Source organism: Meleagris gallopavo, chromosome 8 (genome assembly GCF_905368555.1).
Source record: "Meleagris gallopavo chromosome 8, MGAL_WU_HG_1.1, whole genome shotgun sequence".
NCBI lineage: Eukaryota > Metazoa > Chordata > Aves > Galliformes > Phasianidae > Meleagris > Meleagris gallopavo.
The window spans coordinates 15,556,747-15,575,558 of record NC_139411.1 but is presented as its reverse complement, the minus strand read 5'-3'; the positions used below and the strand labels follow the sequence as shown (position 1 = coordinate 15,575,558).

The window sequence follows — 18,812 nt, the reverse complement described above, 5'->3', positions numbered from 1 at the left end:
TATAGGCCCCTCACTAAAAAAGCAAAGCTCTATTTCTCTTACTCCTCAAACAAAAACAGCGGCAGCTGGTAGAGTCCATTCTTATATGGCAAATCTTTCATTGTACACACGTACATAGAAGTATTTGCAAAACAGTAACAGATAAAAAAAATCCGCCATGCAAAAAGCCCTCAAGTATTTTCACTTCTATTAAACATTCAGCATTATGTTTGCCACTGAACTGAATGTGAGCAATGCAAACTGGGCTGCCTTCCCGGCTCAGCTCACCAGGTGGCAGCCAAGTGTCTCGGCAACACAAAGCTCTATGGAACAGGAGACGCCAAAAAACCATCCTCAAACACGTTCTGTACTTTCAGGCCTGCTTTTCAGATTCGCTAAAATGCATTCACATTTCTCAGAACAGCCAGAACACTTCCCCACCCCCAACAACTCCCAACCCTTCTCCCTGCAGACAGCAGCACTGCAGCACCCGCAGCTCTTTGCTTTGCTGTTGCATCCGCGGGCTGGCAGAGCTATTGCCAAACATTTGCCCCTCCCCACCCAGAACAGACTAATGCTAACGACACGCAGAACCTTCCTCCCACTTAAAATCCTGGGAGTGGAAAACAAAGCGAAGTAACTTACAGTTTTCTGAGAGGCAGGATACCTTTTTTTCCTTTTCAACAATGCAAGAATTAGAGACAGCTCCAGACTCTACCTTTCAGAAACAGCAGCAAACAAGGAGGGATTACTTTCTAAACAGAGAAAGCTCACAGGCACAATTCTTTTACCTGACTACTCGCTTAAAGGCTGACAGAATGTACACTGTAGGACAAATACGGCTTGACAATAACCTGACAATAACATTTACTGCACTTCTGCCCTCATATCTGGCAAACACTGCTATTGACAACAGCTGGGAGGGGATCCTCAGGGAGGTGAGCAGAGCTGTGGCACAGCAATGCCTGCCAGATGAGAGCCAGTTCTCTCCCATACAGCAAGGCCTTTTCTCACAAAGATTTGTATTTTCTCTGTGCATACAATTCGAGCTAGTCAGAACACTGAGAATGAAGACTGCAGTATCAAACCATGAATATGCGGTCTTGGGAAATGCTGTTGGTGCTTACAAGGAGGAAGGTCCCATCACAATATAAGACCTGGGCTGTACTGCACCACCACGTGGATGTTCTGCTCTGACACACTGCACACAGACCGCACAGCTCACGACTACGGGAGGGTTTCACAAAAAAACCAACTTACCATTTGTTATCTTGAACTTCTGCGCATAGACTTTGAGAACAGTTTCCAGTTACAACGCATCTGCAATAAAGTAAAAGCAAACATTAAAACTCCATTAGTGTCACATCGGTTGCGTTCTCATCTCGCTCAGCAGCTTGTCCTACTTACAGAGAACACACTAAAACTCCTAAGAGTTTTAAGTCAGATACCTGCCTTGACTGTCAAAACAGCCCCATCCCACCCCCACAGTGCAGCCCAAGGCTCCACCAGCATCATAACCCTCAGCTCAAACTGACACATGTGGGACATGGCCAACCTCATGGCTGCACTACCCAGCAATGGAAACTGGCAGACAGAAGATGCTCAGATATTCAATACATGAGAAATAACGATTAAAAAAATGAAATAGAATAGTATTTATGTTAAATGGTTTCTCCGCAAGCTAAATCTCACCTCGTTGGCTATTCTTTCAATAGCTTAGATTTGGAAGAGCATTTCTAACCAATTTTCAGGGTCAGATGAGACCTCAGTATGCCAAATAAAACCAATACACAATGATAGGAGCCGCAGCCCATGCACAAAATTTATTGTGTGCTACTGTTTATAAAATACTTGAATAGTTCAGAACATGCATAAAATTCCAACTCAGACGGGGTATGTACAGATCGTACTTCATGGCAAACAAAAAGAGATGAACTCTCGTGACATAAGTTTCAAGTTGTGTTCCAGGGGATGAGAAGGACACGTAGCAAATGTCAAAATATTAACAAAGTACAGTGGCAATCAGTACAGTCCATTATTTGTGAACAAATTAGCACGGGGCTTCAATTTTTATTTTAACCAAGCAGTCCTGTAGATATCAAAATACATGCAGTCTCGAGTTTACACTTTCACTAATGCCTTAGCAGTTGAACAGAGCAATTGATTACGCGCTGCTTCGCCTAGAACAAAACCTATGTCCGATACAGTTTCAGTTTCCTTTACAGCTTAAAAAATAATGACAAGCTTGCAGCTATTCAGCCCAGTGATTACTAGCTACTTATGCAACCGCAGTACTCACGATAAACTAAAAGTACTCATAACATCTACGTAACCTATAGATGTACAGCATAGGTCTATATATTAAGTATTTGCAAAATGAAAACATGCATACACAAAATACAATGCCAAGCTTTACAGACTTGATATGAATCAAAATTTACTTAAACAATGTACAAAGTTCAATTAAAAGTACCTTAAAATTAACACTCCCATATTTTTCTTACTTTTAAAATTAGTATATATAATTTTTTTTTTTTATTTAAAGTTCAAGGTGGGGGAGAGTCTTGAAAAAGCTGGGCAAAAATGTTTCTAAATTAAATATTTTTTAAAATCTGTGTTCAAGTAATAAACATTCCTACATAGAAATCTTCCAATAAGCTGTAACTAAAAAATACAGTGAATACAATATAGAATTAGCAACATCTAAGGAGTAAACCTGAGGTCAGCTTTTTACAGAATGACCAACTGAGATTTTTTTTTGGCATTTTTTCTATTTAAAATACAGTTTTTTTTTGCAGCCTCAGAAATTTTAAGACCATTCTAATCTATTGTTTTAAAGACAATTCATGAAACCGATGTCCATTAATAAATAGTTAGCTCTTAGGGTCGCATCTGAAAGTCTGATTTAAAAAACAAACGAACAAACAAGCTACCTCTACTGAAAGAAAATTCCATTTGTAAACGTAAAGTGTTGACAACAACAAGCATAAGACGCTAGTCTAGGGGTGCTTTAGTGATAACAGCCCGCTTCCTTCCTCCCAGCTCTTCTGCAGATGCAGCAGCCTGAATACACAAAGGATGCTCCCAGGAGGTCGGTCACCGCGTGAAGAGAGGGGCTGATGTCTCAAAGCACGATGCTGTTCTTCAGCAGGGTCAGGCAGATGGTGCTCCACCTCCTGATAAGTAGTCACCTCGCTGACCCCCCTGGCTATTTCATCTGTCGTCACATCAAAAAGCAGTAATCTAGGAATTCTCAGGCAAGACATAAGTGAGTAAACCAGAAGTTGACGTGGTCACTGTGCATTGTTGTTGCCAGTTCCATTGTTTCCATTGGCATTTGTTGTGTTTATAGTATTAATACCATCTTGCTGAAGAGCATCTTTTCTTGGTGGCATTCTCTCATTGATCCTATCCAAACCTTTTGCTTCTTCAAAACTGCAGATTTTATGTTGCGGAGAGAATCCTCGTATTGCTTAACAAAATGCAAATTTGATATGTCAGTAATGGAAAAAGAAGTCGAAAGCATATACTTTTACTAATAAATGATGCTTAAACATAGGTAGGCAATCAGCCACGTAAATGTATGGCTCTGTATCTGTACTAGTAAAAGCTGCTCTAAGTTGCTCTCCTGATACACTCAATGGCTATCGTGAGCTGAGTTTATAACAAAAGGCACAGAGTATGGCAAATATTCGGCAAGGAGGAATCAAGGTGCTTAAGCCCACTTGATTGCTTCTGCACATCTCTGGGGTGGCCGGCTCTGAACACCCTTTGCTCCTGCTGCCGAGCTCAGCTTAACATCCCTGTGTCTCAGGGGAACGCCAGTGAGATGTAAGCAGCACAGCGAGTGCAGTGGAGGCAAAGAAGCAAAGGGTCTCAAAAGTAATCAGAGATTTACGTCCTGCATACACGTTGATGGCCTGATCCTGCGGTTTTCATGCAGGCAAAACTGCAGGATATGGGTCACATTCTGTGCTAATCGCGTGGATGATGGAAATGGACACGACCACAGTCACTGGGTTAGCACTGCGTTTAACAATGGTGTCATCTAAATACATGCGTATTTAAGATGCATATAGAAAACAAGTATTATTTTTCTACTGATTATTTTAATGAACGAGGTCTGTAGTTTACTTCAGACCTGAAAACAGTTAGCCTCATAGTAAGACTGAGTCCTTTGGGATGAAATAATTCTTTGGAGACATGAGCACAGCTTTCACTCACAACAATGGAACATCTTACATGTGTGTGAGAGAACAGAATACGGCCCTTGTTTATAGTTTTGGAGATCTGACTTCCTTAATTAAAAAACAAATGATAAAGTTATTAATTAGTGCTTCACAACCAAATCTGAAAGCACATAAAGGCAGCTCTCCCAATTGCTATGCTGCTTGTCATTCACTTCACTGAATATTGAGCAAGAGGAAACTAAAGCATCTTTGAAAAAACTTCAACAGTCTGAAGTTGAGTACTTGAATACCAAATAACTGGATGGCAGTTTACTCAACACAGCTAAAAAGGGTGCACAGACAACAGCTTATTTAGCACAGAAGCACCAATAATCCATGGAGTTCAATATGCCTTGTACTGGCAGGATGGCATATATACTAGAAATAAATCTGGTCATCAAATTATGTATAAAATCCACAGGAAAAAAAAACACATTACATTTGTATGTCTTGCATTATCAGATGTGTTACGGAAATTGAAAAAAAATATATATGTTCAAAACCATTAAAAATAGATTTTATGAGAAAAGCATGCATAAATAACCCTCCTTCCATATGTAACCAGCCCCCCAAACAAAATCTTGCAGTTGAATGCAGAAAAAAAAACACTAAACACTATCATTATAACGACTTCAAGACAACACCACGTATCACAACATGCTATTATACAAAAACCTACTGCATATTTTGTAAAAACAAACAAAAAAAACCAACAAAAAAAAAACCCAAGAACATCCCTAAAATATTAAAGATAATCATCATCCTGGAGCCAGAAATGAATGTTACATGTAAAAGGGATGAATCAATACAGTTGATTCATCTCTGCTTGTGCAAGTTGAAAGTAAAACACACCCACACAGTACTTTTGAATTCCCTCCCAGACACCACAGATCTCTGCCAATGGCAAAGACTCTGATCATACCTTTTTCAGCCTCAATTGCCTCTACAGTGGCTGTACAGAAGTGAGCAGATGCATGCAAAATGAATGAGAAAGATGAAGAGTGTAATATCGCACAGCAGAAAAGGCAATGATCAATTTAATATAGAATGCTACGCCAGATTAGATTAAAATTATTTAAAATTATAATTAAGGTTCTGGGGGTTGTTTTTAAGCTTAAGTGAAACTTCTCCTACATTTTAACTATTACAATTTATCAAGTCAAAGTATACCAAGAGAAACACTGATTACTGGAACTTCATTTATGTTTTAAACTGTACATTTCTATGAGATTATTATTTTTTCCTTTAAAGAAAGCAACACAAGATGTCAATTAATGTTAAAGTTGTGGTACGGTTAAAAAGAAAATCTATTTGGGATTAACTTTCTGAAGATTAAAATGTATTAGTGAGCTTCATTAAATTACCAAGCAGGATGGTCTAATGTAACACTATCAGTGTTCTGCTAATAAGAAAATACTTTTATTTTTACGGTTAACTCCCTGAAGTTAAACTTGTACTTCAATTTCTCACCATATTTTACGCTTAAATGAGTATCCCTGGGAACTGAACTGTGAAATTTAAACTATAAAAGACAAATCTAGCAAGTCATATTTACAAAGTCTCATAAATTGCTTAGTTGAACCAACAACAAAGCCTAGAGCATGAAGAGGTCTGGTTGTAACAGTCTTGGTGGATAACTTCATGTTACATGAACATGAAGAAAAATCTAGCTTACTGGCTTTACTGCAATAAGTAACCATGACTAATGTGGTAGTTTCTGAGGTGTGAGATTTTTCTGTTGCTTATTGTTTTCGATCTAGAAGTCAAAGCTATAATGTAAGGTTATGAGGATATCAAAATCAAAATAACCTACTTGGGCAGACCAGTCACGCAAAATACTTGTAACTAAGATCTAAACTGTAGCTGAGTTTCAATGTTGCTAACAACTTACTGCCTCCCCTTCCATCTGCCATTCCTCTAATCACCTAATTTAATAAATTCTAATTGAAAACAGTACCTAGCAGTAAACCTACTTGCGCAGTGCTAGGTACAGATGAACAACAATGGATATTAAGCACCACACAAGTAGGTTTACCTATATTGAAGTGAATGCTAGGAAAACTAGCAATTTTGGAAAAGATGGTGTTAGAACAGAATTTGTCCAAGTGAATTAAGTTTAGTACTTCTCATTTCCTGGCCAACACAAACCAGACACAGCAGATGTATCAGCTGCCTACACTCTGCCTTAACGTTACATAAAACCTTCATTTCCACTGAGATACTCTTTAAAAAAAAATAGTTGCTTCAATTGCTATTAAAATACTGCGGAATACATAAGAATAATGCAGCATTTTTAACTTCTACATTCTGCACATTCCCAGTTACAAAAATAATAATAACCCTACACAACTCTAAAGGAGCAAGGGCAATCCCAGAGTTATATCAAAAATCCACTGGAATGAATGGCAATTTATGTTTACATTAGGGAAAATAAACTTTCTCAATTTGTAAAAACAAATTAGTTTAAGAATTCTTTAAAATATCACTGAAAACAAGATATAACCAATTTGCCATATAGGTACAAAACTATGTGAGAAAAAACACCTCTTTCCACCATTTCCTGTTACCTTTGAAGTCTTTGTTTTCAATCTTTTCCTGAAAAGATCACGAATACTGATTTATCTCTGTAAATTATGTAGCTTGGTCATAAATACAGATTTGAAAATTTACACCTAAGTCATTCTACTAGTACTACTTTAGTTCCGAAAGTATGTTGCAATATACAATGCACTTAAGAAAAAGGTAACTTTCACCTTGACACAAAAGAACAAACTGACTGGAAAATGCAAGCATTTGAAAAAACACACCGTAAAGACTCAATTTGGAAAATAATTTTGTTGGATTCTTTTTTGCAGGTACCTCTAGATTAAAACTATAACCTTCATAAGTCCTGATTAACCTAGAATAAATTTTGTATTACACTAACATATTAGTTAAACTAGAACTCTTTGTTCTGAAAATTCACTTTCACAGTAAATTTTAAGTGACAAAATTGAAGGAACCCAATGGCATTTCCATCCTTAATTCCAACCTTCCCCCCGCTTTACTTAGGGGACAGATCTGACACAAAATCCTTGCCAACATATGAAAAGAATTTAGAGGTATACAAAGAGGCTATCATTTCTCAAGGTCTATTTTTATCCTAGTACATTAAAGCTAACGGGAAATAATCACTGATTCTTTTTAAAAAATATATCCGTACATTTATGGGAAAGAAAAACAAAAAACAGACTTTTTCCATAGGATGTAGTTCATAGAATGGCCTGGGTTGAACAGGACTATAATGATCATCCAGTTTCAACCCCCCTTGCTGTGAGCAAGGTTGCCAATTTTGCATTAATTTTTCAAAATTACCTTCTAAAAATGGATTTGTCTTTGTTTAACCCTTTTTACTGTAGTTCAAATTTCTAGTTTACCCTCAGATTCATCTGTTCATCGGTAAGAATCCGTTCAACCATTTCCCACAGAGCAGCTCAATTCAATTGACTACTACTTCTGGTGCCCCACGCAGCACCATGTCAATGCCTCCAGCCTCCACTTCTATGGGAACGGCCTGCTCCTTATGAAGCACAGGAGGCCTGGCTGAACAGATGCTTCCAACAGCAGCGGTAGCTGCTAACATTTGAGAGGAATGTAAACACATACTCCCATTCCTTATAACTTCCACAGCTTTTTACAAATGTATTGGTAAACAGCCCGCTTAGATCTTAGCAAATTTGATTGTGAATAAAATGGGATAAGCAAAAGTAGTACAGCAATGGATTTTGTTTTCTCAAATCTAGAGATTTGAGATAGTTATTGATAGCCTATTGATCAACACAGTGCAATATATTTCAAAAAGTAAGTAAAAATTTGTAGTAGGAAATCTTACTATCAGTGACCACATTTCTGCTGAGAATATGAATTCACTGATGTGATGGTTATGGTAAAGTATCAATTAGTGAAGCTTTATTTTATTTTTGATTTACTTCTACTTCTGCAACTAAGTGTAACAAATCTGAAAAGTTCTTTTCGAAAACTGAGTAAAATCCTTATCTGTAAAAACAAAGTTACTGGAATTAAGGAGAACTGACAGTCAGTAGGAGATATTTAGCACATCAGCGTGATTGAACAAATGATGTATATTAATGTAATGCATCAAGGAATATTGCCATCAGAAATTCTAGTCAAGAAAAAAAAAAACACCCACAAAAATCCAAAATGCATTTTGCATACTTTCCAAACATCCCACATTTTCAGTAATGCTAGAAAGCTGTATGCTTTATGTTAAAAAAATTTTCTAGTCAGTTTGATCCTCTCTAATATTTGCAATGTAACATGGTTAAAAATCTGTTAAATGAGTGAGAGGAGTACAAACTCATTTTTTTAAGCATAATAAAGTATCTTATTAAACAACGAAAATTAAAACTAGAACATATGCTTTTGGAATAGTTGGATGGATTAGGAAACGTACACCACTTCTTGTTATAGACATTCACAAAACAATCACATACATACACTGGACATATAAATTTACTTGTAGACATTATATGTCCACTGAGAAATGACTTAAAATGAGACATTCATGTTTCAAAGCTATAAAAGAACAGCTTTGATTGTTTAATAGCAAATGTAGTGAAAGGGTTTAAAAAAAACAGCAACAAAAAAATCTAATAGAAAATTTAAAAATATTCAAATAAACAGCCTAAATCACAGAACTAGAAAAGCAGCTACTCTTGCAAAACAGATTGTGTAAAAATGTTATTCAGTTAATCAATATATCACAATCCTTCAATAGCTATAAAATTCAGTGGTCAAACACAACTGTTTTATACTTTCTATTAAATCTTGAGGATAGCAAATAAAAAGTCTGAATATATTATGTTGAGTGCTGCTGATATGAAGTCCACTTTCAGATGGATCTATTTTAGTTATCCACCACTGCAACCAAACCTGGACTTCATTCTTGTAATACATTTGGTACAATCTCACAGCATTGTCTCTAAGCCTAGCTAATCATTTATGGGCCTCATGAAAAATATGATCCAATGATTCAACAAACTAAAAAAAAAAAAAAAAAACTTTTACAAAATATTCAATGAGCCAGATTACAGGTGTATTTTGTATAGAGTTCTTTTTATTTTCATGCAAAAAAATATATGCACACTTAGTAACACCCTTTTATTTTGATTTATTTACAAGTTTTAAATTCAATCCCTTTATTCTCAACTGATTTTATAACAATTACTGAATAATTTTCAAGTACATTATTGTTCAAAATGCACAGACAATGTGCAGCAGCAAATGCAGCAAACCTCAAAAACAAGGTGCTACAACATTGCTTCTACATCAAGAGACAGACAAGCGTCTGGGATAGTGGTTTAATTTTAACACTTATACAGACATACATCTATACCTAGAGAGAGACAGACAGATCTAAGAAAGCAGCTACATCTGCAGAGGAAGGAAACAGCATGTTACAAGGACAATTCAGGGAGGTCAATTATACATAGAACATTTGACAAACAACATAGAGAACAAACTTTGGCATTAATTACCAGGGTACAAAACGAAGCACATTTCAATCTATCAATGGAGTGTAAAATGGAACTCTGCAGCCTGTAGTCGTTTGTTAGGATGGGTACCAGTGAGAATTTGACACTGTCAATGAAAATACTAACAGATACATAGTAAAGTCATTTTCACGGAAAGCAGACAAGGATGCAAAATTACATTGCAATTTTTGTATCTGTTACGACCAAATATCTTAACACCAGATCTACTAGGGCACCCCATCTGCACCACCTGAAAAATTGTAGACTGAGGATGCTCAAAGCCTGAAAACTGTGGCCTGACACCGCTAACTCATTTGCTTTTAGTTTTATACCCTGGTTAAGTATCCATTTCACATTGCCTGATTAACACATAACATTCCGCCTGTATCAGCCGCTAAGACAAGAACTGAAAAGCATAAGAAATTCCCTGCATGCATTATGTGTAGTGTTAGCGAAAGAGTGAGATGTGCCCCAGTCCATCTGAGGCACAGCAAGTTGCATAACATCATTACCACTTTGCAGGGTCTGTCGTCCTCCAGCCAACACTCCACTAGGTAACATTCCAGTGGGAGTCAAACCCTTGAGTGTCAGCACACTTTCACTCTCCTCCCTGGTGTAAGAGAAAACAGTAATGAAAATGTAAGTATCTGCTCATGAAAACTGGTATTCTCTACTGGGGAGAAGGAGGGCCTATTTTTGCTGTGCTTTATGCATGTCAAGACTGATGCAAATTCAAATTCAATCAACTAGAAAGAGGAAAATATTTCTATGCCATACTTGTCTCTCTGGCATCTAGAAATTACAAATACTGATTACTTTTGAACCAACGTAGGAGCAATAATTCACATGCAGACTTATTAGCTCTGAATGTAGCAGCGAATGCCTCACGAGGTACTGAATGTAACTCAGCACCATAAAACAACCCACAGTTTCACTAAAAGCATCTATGCTCCAGGAGACACCAATTTCAAAAAATTAACCCTGTTTGAATACTTATGCTCTGTGGAAAGACATAGATACACTATGCAAGTACTATAACATACTGATACACTATAAGCATACTATATTTTGAGTAAATACAATCTCTGTCTAGCTTGGTACAAGAAAATGGGATCAAACAATAGTTCAAAACAACAGAAGAAAAACAAACAAAACAAGTCCTCAACTTTCTGCTATGACAGACATTTTCACAGCCTGCCCGGACCTTCTCTTTCACGCTTTTCATTTCAGTATCTCTATTTTGGTATTGTCTTTCTCACTGTTGTAGTCAATCTACAGAATCATTACAGTTGGAAAAGATCTCTAAGACCATCCTGTCCAACCACCCACCTACTGCCAATATTACCCACTAAACCAAATGGCTGGACGTGTCTCAAAAACTAACAACCAAAAAATATTATTTAACCAAAAGTACCAACATCAATGGGGTACACCAACATGCAGAATGAGATTCTAATGTGCAATGACCTCCCCGACAAAATGTCTGGTATCTATTATCCTGGAACAGAAATGTGTTTTCCTAGCACACACAGATTAAGAAGGATTTTAGGAAAGCAGAAACAACTCAAATACCTGAGAACAGAGAAGACTCTTGCCATCTTGCCAATTGCACGAATTTTGTTCCTGATTATTTCTTTCCGTGCAGCAGCTGTACCTACTTTCAATGGAATAAGAGAGAGTCTCAAGCTCGTTGGTATTTACAAAGCTGCCATTTTTGAGTGTATCAAATTCAGCACCAGTACTTAAGTTCAGTACTCTTCCCAGGAGGTCAGTACCCAACACTCGGGGACACAATATTACAAATACAAATTCAGAATACTACCAAAACCGTAACAACTTCTGTGTCTACAAAACACAAGAGAAAAGTTCAGGATGTTCACAAAGATTTGATCAAGCTGGCAAGCATCTAAACTAACATCATTGTTACAGGGTAGTAACTACCTTAATTCCTTTGCTTAAGTTTTATAGAACCCTAGAATCCTTAAAAGTTGGAAGGGACCTTTAGAGGTCATGTAGTCCAGATCCCCTGCAACAAATGGGGACATGCACAGCTTGATGAGGTTGCCCAGGGCTTGGCCCAGCCTTGCCTTGAAAGTCTCCAGGGATGGAGCATGAACCACATCTCTGGGCAACCTGTTCCAGTGCCTCACCATCCTCACTGTGAAAGATTTTATCCTTACTTCCAACCTAAACCTGCCCTCCCGAAGCTTGAAGCCGTTTCCCCTTGTTCTATAACCACACACCCTGTCAAAGAGTCTGTCCCCTTCTTTCCTGTAGCTCCTCTTTAGACATCAAAAGGCTAGAAATCACTTTCTGACATCTCTGTATATCAAAATGTAACTTGACACAGAAGTAAAAGATATAGTAAGGAAAAAAAAAAAGATAATTGCTAATTCTTGCACAGCTGACTGAGAGAAAACATGCTGATCTGCTTGATTTTATGTCAATTCCCCAAAACATACACCTGCATTCACTAAAAACTGAACTAAAATGCCAAAGAACTGCAGTGTAACTTTTCTTACTGATTAATTCTATGTTCTATGTCACCTTGGGTTTGCATCATCTGCAGAAATTGCTAATACCAAAGGCATGGAATAACTATTGCATATTCCACAGAGCAGAGAAATGCCATTTGTAATAGATAAAAGTGAAGATAACTCTGAAAGAGGCTTTGGATTCAAGTGAGAGCTGCCTTTGCCTGCACTGATATAAAAACAGAAGTGCCTTTCTTCGACATTTATTTTTGTTCAATGTGAAAAGGCCAAATTCATCCTCCTTTCCTTTTGAGGACAGCCCAGGTCCCCTAAACAGTACAGGCAGATGTGGGGACACCAAAACAGCACAACTGTCAGATTTTTAGATCGCCATTGCAAGAACACAAGGCTTTCTGTCACACAAGAGTGGATGGACTTCCCATCCTGAACACCAAACCAAAGAAAATACAAGAGAAAAAAGGCAGGAAGAGACCTCTGTGCAAACACAATGAAAGAACCCTGGGGTATGGCAACTATCTGCCAACCCGCTGAAATGGAATGAAGAAACCCACAAACAACTAAGCAAAGCGTTTTTAGACAAAGGAACAACACTGATGAAATTCAGACACCAAAAAAAGTGGTGGGCCAAGAAAAAAAAATGCAGGAATAGGCCAAAAATTTTTATTTTTAATGGAGATAACTTATCTGGATTTTTAACATTTGAGATGTCCTTACTTTCTCTCTCTGAATATTATTAAAGAGCAGTATGAGATCCAGATTGTGAAGAGAGGTCTTTCAGAGTTTCTGAAAAAGGTGGAGCTAAATAAGGGTCCACACATTTTCCATGTTTTCTCTCTCCATCATTTCTCTCAGTTTTCCTCCTGCCTTCACCTGCTCACTCCTTGAAGGCCACTGCTGCAGGGCTGTAATGCACAAGCTGAGCCGATTACAGGTGCTGCTGGTGCCCATATCTCAAATCTGATAAGTCACTACGCCATTAAAGGAGAAATGCTGGTATTGTTTTTAAATGATCCTATGCTGTTCCAGCCTTTCAGAGGGAGCACAGCCAAGACAAAAGGCCAAATATATTATTCCAGGCAGCAGCACTATTAAACCCTGGTTTGTTCAGTGTTAGAACAGCAAAGTAGCATCCGCTTGCAGGAGAGTGTCTTGATTACACCCTAAACTAGAGGGGATATGACAGAACTCTCCCACTGCCCATTCCTAATGCCTCCTCCATGGGAGTTCCATAATACTCATACTGTTACACTCCAAAGAATTAATGTAAATGTTGCAAGAAACCTTATGACCTAATACACCAAATGAGAAATATTCTTTGAAGTGGCAGATATATACAGAGAGCAAACAGACTATAAGGTAAGTAACAGCCAGAAGAATTTTCCTGCACAGAAATATCCACCCTGGGATTTCTGAAAAGTGGGTGACAGACTCAGAATTTAAATGAGTAGATGACTTCTTAAATTTTGCATCAAGTCATCTTCAAAATTGCATAGACAATCAAAAGTACCTTCTTGATATCTCAATTGAAGGAAGCTAAAGTACTATACAAGCCAGGTTTTGGAACACTATCAACACATTCCATGCACAATCTCAGAAAATGCTCACAATGAAATTTTTAAAAAAGCACAACAGAGGACTGAATGCTCCCTACACATGCAGGACCAAAGATATAATTTTAGAAATAGGTAAAAGAATGAAATTCTACCAAAAAAAAAAAAAAAAAAAAAGGGAATGGAAGAAAGGAGGAAAGATTCATGCACAGAAAGACAGATGTCTTGGAATATGACTTCTGATTAACAAAATACATAAACTTTTATAAATGCCTCTTTAAAATGGGTAATAAAATAAAATATTGTACGTCTCTCAATAACAATGTTTTCTGCATTAATACTTGTACCAGCAGGTTCTATGAAGTCATATTTCAAAACATTCCTACTGTCTGATCTGTACCTTTTTTATTGCCATACATGAGTCGCTCTTCAGATGGAGAGTCCAGAAAAAAAGGAAGTGAATGATGGAGAAAAAGATGAGTGAGACAAATAAAATAAAGGTATTTAACTTGGCAATGGTAATAAAGAAGGAATGGAGAACTATGAAAAAAAAAAAAAAACGCAAAACTGCAACACTTAAAAATGCATTATTTGAAAAAGAAGTGGAATTGTTGAGTATAAGTTAAAATTTGATGATAAGCAAGTGAAACTTCAAAGTCAACAGTTAAAAAAAATTATTCACACAGAAAGATAAAGCATAGACAGTACCTAGGAGGCATTAAGAGATATGCATCAAGCAAAGAAATTGTTAAAGGAGACAGAAGAATAAAATAAATCAAATAAGGAAACTGGAACTACTGTACTGAAGATAGGGCATATGCAACCAGCTGATGAGCGCGCTTTGGCTGGACCACCTAAATCCTAGCGTAGCAGAACACCATCAAGCCTTAGCCTGCAGATGTTTGGTGTAATTGCTTTATCTTCAGTTCAGTAGGATTACGTGCACAAGAAACATAAATTCACTGTCTGCAGGATCACATCTGAGACTATTTCTAATTTTTCATGTTTCTGTCAACAGTCTAAATGGCAACTATGTTCAAGTGGCTCATAAGCAATGGATTCCAACCTAAAACACATAGCTGCCTAAGCACAAGACAAATCTGCTACTGAATTTTTACGCAAAATCGTCAAAGATTAAGAATTGGATGATGTCACTAACATCTCTTTTAAATTATTTTTAGTGTTACCCAAAGGCTGTCAAAATGCTCATTCCTTCCCCCAAACCATCAAGCAATTCAAAAAATAATTCTGTTATTGGATAAAATGAGGGATGTCTGAAAAACTTTCAGATGTGACAGAGAGCACTACTGTAGGAAAAAAAAAAGGACGATGTGCTAAGTCTTAATGTTACATGCCTCTTCATCACCATTTTAGCGTTACTTCATCACATTACAAACACCTCCTTAACAGTCCTCTGTTATTACAGTTCACAAGATGTTATCTATTACATACGTCAGTGTTACACAATGTACACAAAGTTCATTAACTTTTATGCTTTCAACTCAAGCGCCAAGATTTAAACTTTTATTTCATACTTCTTCTACAGTACTTTGCCATAAGAACTATTAGATCTGACTTTTGACTGTATCAACTCTTCCCCAAAGAGCAGACATTAAGAAATTAAAGAGCTTAAAAAATTCACAATAAATATAAAACACCAACAAATTCTGAAAATTTTTCAAAATGTTTCAGCTTTAAATATGTCATATAAGAATTCTTGCAAAGGATACAACTACTCCTTCTTGATGACAAACACGAAAATAAAATTCCCTTCCCTCCTCCAACATACTCATCAAAGAAAAATTTGAAGGCAATTTCCTTCAAATTACAGGTAATATATTACATCGCTTTAAGTTAATTACTACTTCAGAAGTTATTTCCATGAAAAAAAAACAAACAACATATCTAATTTTAAACCCTACCGTCAAATTGATCTTCTCCCTCTGTCATCAGTTCATCATCAGAACAAATGCTCAAAACATTCACCAACATTTCTGTTACTGTACGTGAAAAAAACAAACTTTAATTAATTGCCTCAAGAATTTTAAATATTTCCAAGCACACAAATGAAACCAGTCACCAGCAACTGTATGAATGAGCTTCCCACATGATAAACTCTTCTCTGCAATCTGGTCTCTAAAACATGTGCTGTCACAGAATTTAAAAAGCTCATAGAAAAAGCAGTCAAAAACCACATCACCTATCAAAGACATGACATGGCTTTCTTTCCCATCTCACAAGGAATTATTTTAGATAAGAATTATCTTCTTGTACATTAGTATTTTTTTACATCATGGCAAATCTTCATTTCAATTCAATTTTATGCAAAGTTTACTGATATGTGAAAATATTGAGACTACTCAAATTCATATATAAAAAGTGAAGGTTATTCCATTCCTGGCACATGCAGACACCTAGCAGAAGCACCGAGGCAGAAAAACATTATGATAAAAATACGATGTAAACTGCTTGTCAATGTTTAAGGGAAGTTTGAAAAGACACAGTGGATACTCAAACTTGTCTCAATTTTGCTGTCTCTGGGAATCTCATTATTCTACCACACAGCTTTTCACATATACATCAGACTTTTCTTTAAAATGGTCAAGCTTCTCCTATCTTCTGAAGCACTTAGAAAAACATTCCAGAAGTTCAATCAGATGTTTAAAAACTTTGTAGTTTCCTGCCTACATTTGTTTGTGACTAATTCATACAACTCCTGTGTTATCTGCTATTCTATTCTCTGTTCTTGGTCAAGAGTTACTCTCTACTTTGCTGAAGAAGTAAGAAGAATAATTCTGACTTTAAAGTGTAGACCAAACAATACTGACATGTCCTTCACTGAAAGTTGATGTATGCGCATTCCAAAGGCCAAGACAAATTACAAGGTCCATTACTTCAGCAGTCTTAGGCATACAGTCTCATTATCAGCATTGTACAAAAGTAAAATAAACAACATGAACATTTTTAATAGCAAAGGGTTATTTAATGCATCATCAAGTAAGACAAGGAGAAACGAAAATCTCCTTCTAAATGTCCTTGGTTTAAAAACAACAAAGAAGTGTTGAATGGACTTCTTAAAGACAACATAATCAAATCTAGAATCCTAGGTATGAATGACCATAAATACATAAATATCTAGAGTATTTTTCCAGGAAATGTAGAGAGCTTTCCAGATCTCCTTCATGAAAAGAGCAGTTCCTGTCATGGAAGCATTTTAAATAGATCCCAATAGCCTCTAACCTCATTGCTTACTAACTGGAGACTACTTGAAGTTCTATTATCCTAGATTTAGAGTTATTAACTCTAGAGGGGAAAAAAAGGACCTGTGCTAAATTATTTTATACTAGAAAAATATAGCAGAAATAAGTTATTTTAATGAAGGTCAATCTGTTATAACTACCTAATAAAGTTAAAATTTTATAGGAACATCTCAACATAGTTTACATCTATAGCCATACAAGATTATTAATTATATATGACCTAGCCTTTTGTAGAATAAGAACAGTTTTCATGTCAACTTTATTTGATGCTCAAAAGTAATTCTTAACAATGCAGGTAGATATAACCTTAGTGGAAATTATAGTTTCTGTTAAGACCTTTGCTTTATTAGATCCAGTTTAATTACTTGCACTGAAACAGGTGAAGAAAACAACCAGAACTGTGGAGCAAGTTGTACATAACATATCTTCACATGCCAAATAAAACCCCTCAAATCAGTCTAATAACTTCACCAAATCTCTCTAATCAAACATCCATGTATTCCATCCAATAAAGACAAATGCAGATACAAATTTTCACAAAAATAATGAATTCAATTAATTAAAAAACAAAACCAAACAAACTAAAAAACCCAACCAAACAAAAAGCCTTCCTGACAACACACAGAGAAATAGGAAAAAAATTCATTGGTGGGTAATTTTTGCCTACCTTTTTCTCCAACAAATGGCAAGGACCATGTAAAAACATCCATAAAATTTGGTAGCCAGTAAGGATGAGGAGAACAATTGAATTGACGAATATTCATCACATTGTTTTCATATTTTAAAACAGCAGCTAAAATAAAATTCAGACATTTTTGAAAGAATGTTTAAAACTTATGAAGTACTACAAACGTAAAGTCACAGGTTTGTTTTACTTCTTTTTTATATTACAGACAAAGTAATCCCAGAGATAACTCTGCTTTCTTTTGCAGTATTTAAATGATAGATATATAATGGAGAACTTTAGATTGTATTTTATTGCAAGCATTGCAGTTTAATGCACCCTTACATGTCAGATTATGCCTCTACTATCCTACTAAAAGTCCATAATGAGCAATGATTTCGAAAGTTCCTGGAAAGGTATGATTTCAGCAACTTTAACAAAATCTGAACTCAGAATAGCAGCATATCCAGATTCTAGTTTTACTCTTGCTGTGCGTCTTCCCACAATATAAGCCTGCATTCTGATTCCCTGTTGTAGAGTGTAATAAAACCACTGAAATTCAGAAAATCAAAGAGAAGAGGAAACACAGAGAAATACAGCAAAAGCAAACAAACAACCAGAAGCATTCTAAGCCTAAATAAGTCTTGGTTGTACTTTTCCCTACTTAAGTTTGCATTACACTGGGAATAGCTGATGGAAAAAAGGATTTTTAAAAATATCTATAGAGATGGCAGAAAAACAGAAAGCCAGTACTACTACTACTTCCTTTCTTTACTACTTTACCTTTGATACAAGTAATAGCAGCTCATCTTACTCGCTAGACAGTTAATCACCCTACATAAGTGATTTGATTTGAGTAGATGAGGGTTTCAGAAGCAGAAAGGAGAAAATTCAATGTACTGAACAGGCAAGAGGTGTTGGATTCAAATTAATGCTATTTGTGCTGGAAAGCATCCAGGCAAATTTTTAATATCTCCAGATAAAGGGACTCAACAATCTCTTTGGGCAGTACTCTAGATGTGGCCTCACCAGTGCAGACTAGAGAGGGAGAACGTTCCTTGACCTGCTGTTTGCACTCGTTTTAATTGCTCCACAATAACA

At 36.4% G+C, this 18,812-nt stretch overlaps 1 protein-coding gene across 2 annotated transcripts in view; it reads right to left on the bottom strand.

Annotated features, from left to right (window-relative positions):
- Positions 1–1,776: 1,776 nt before the first annotated feature.
- Positions 1,777–18,812, bottom strand: part of PPP3CB (protein phosphatase 3 catalytic subunit beta) — a 45,580-nt gene continuing 28,544 nt past the window's right edge. The window contains exons 9-14 of one of the 2 annotated variants that reach the window (XM_085229920.1): positions 17,715–17,840; positions 15,710–15,787; positions 11,315–11,399; positions 10,255–10,352; positions 5,131–5,160; positions 1,777–3,451 (exon numbers count right to left, since the gene is read on the bottom strand). In XM_085229920.1, the coding sequence (XP_085086046.1) occupies positions 3,273–3,451; positions 5,131–5,160; positions 10,255–10,352; positions 11,315–11,399; positions 15,710–15,787; positions 17,715–17,840 (596 nt within the window). In that variant the 3' untranslated portion in view covers positions 1,777–3,272. The remainder of the gene's footprint in view (positions 3,452–5,130; positions 5,161–10,254; positions 10,353–11,314; positions 11,400–15,709; positions 15,788–17,714; positions 17,841–18,812) is intronic. The other variant, XM_085229921.1, reaches the window with a different exon arrangement.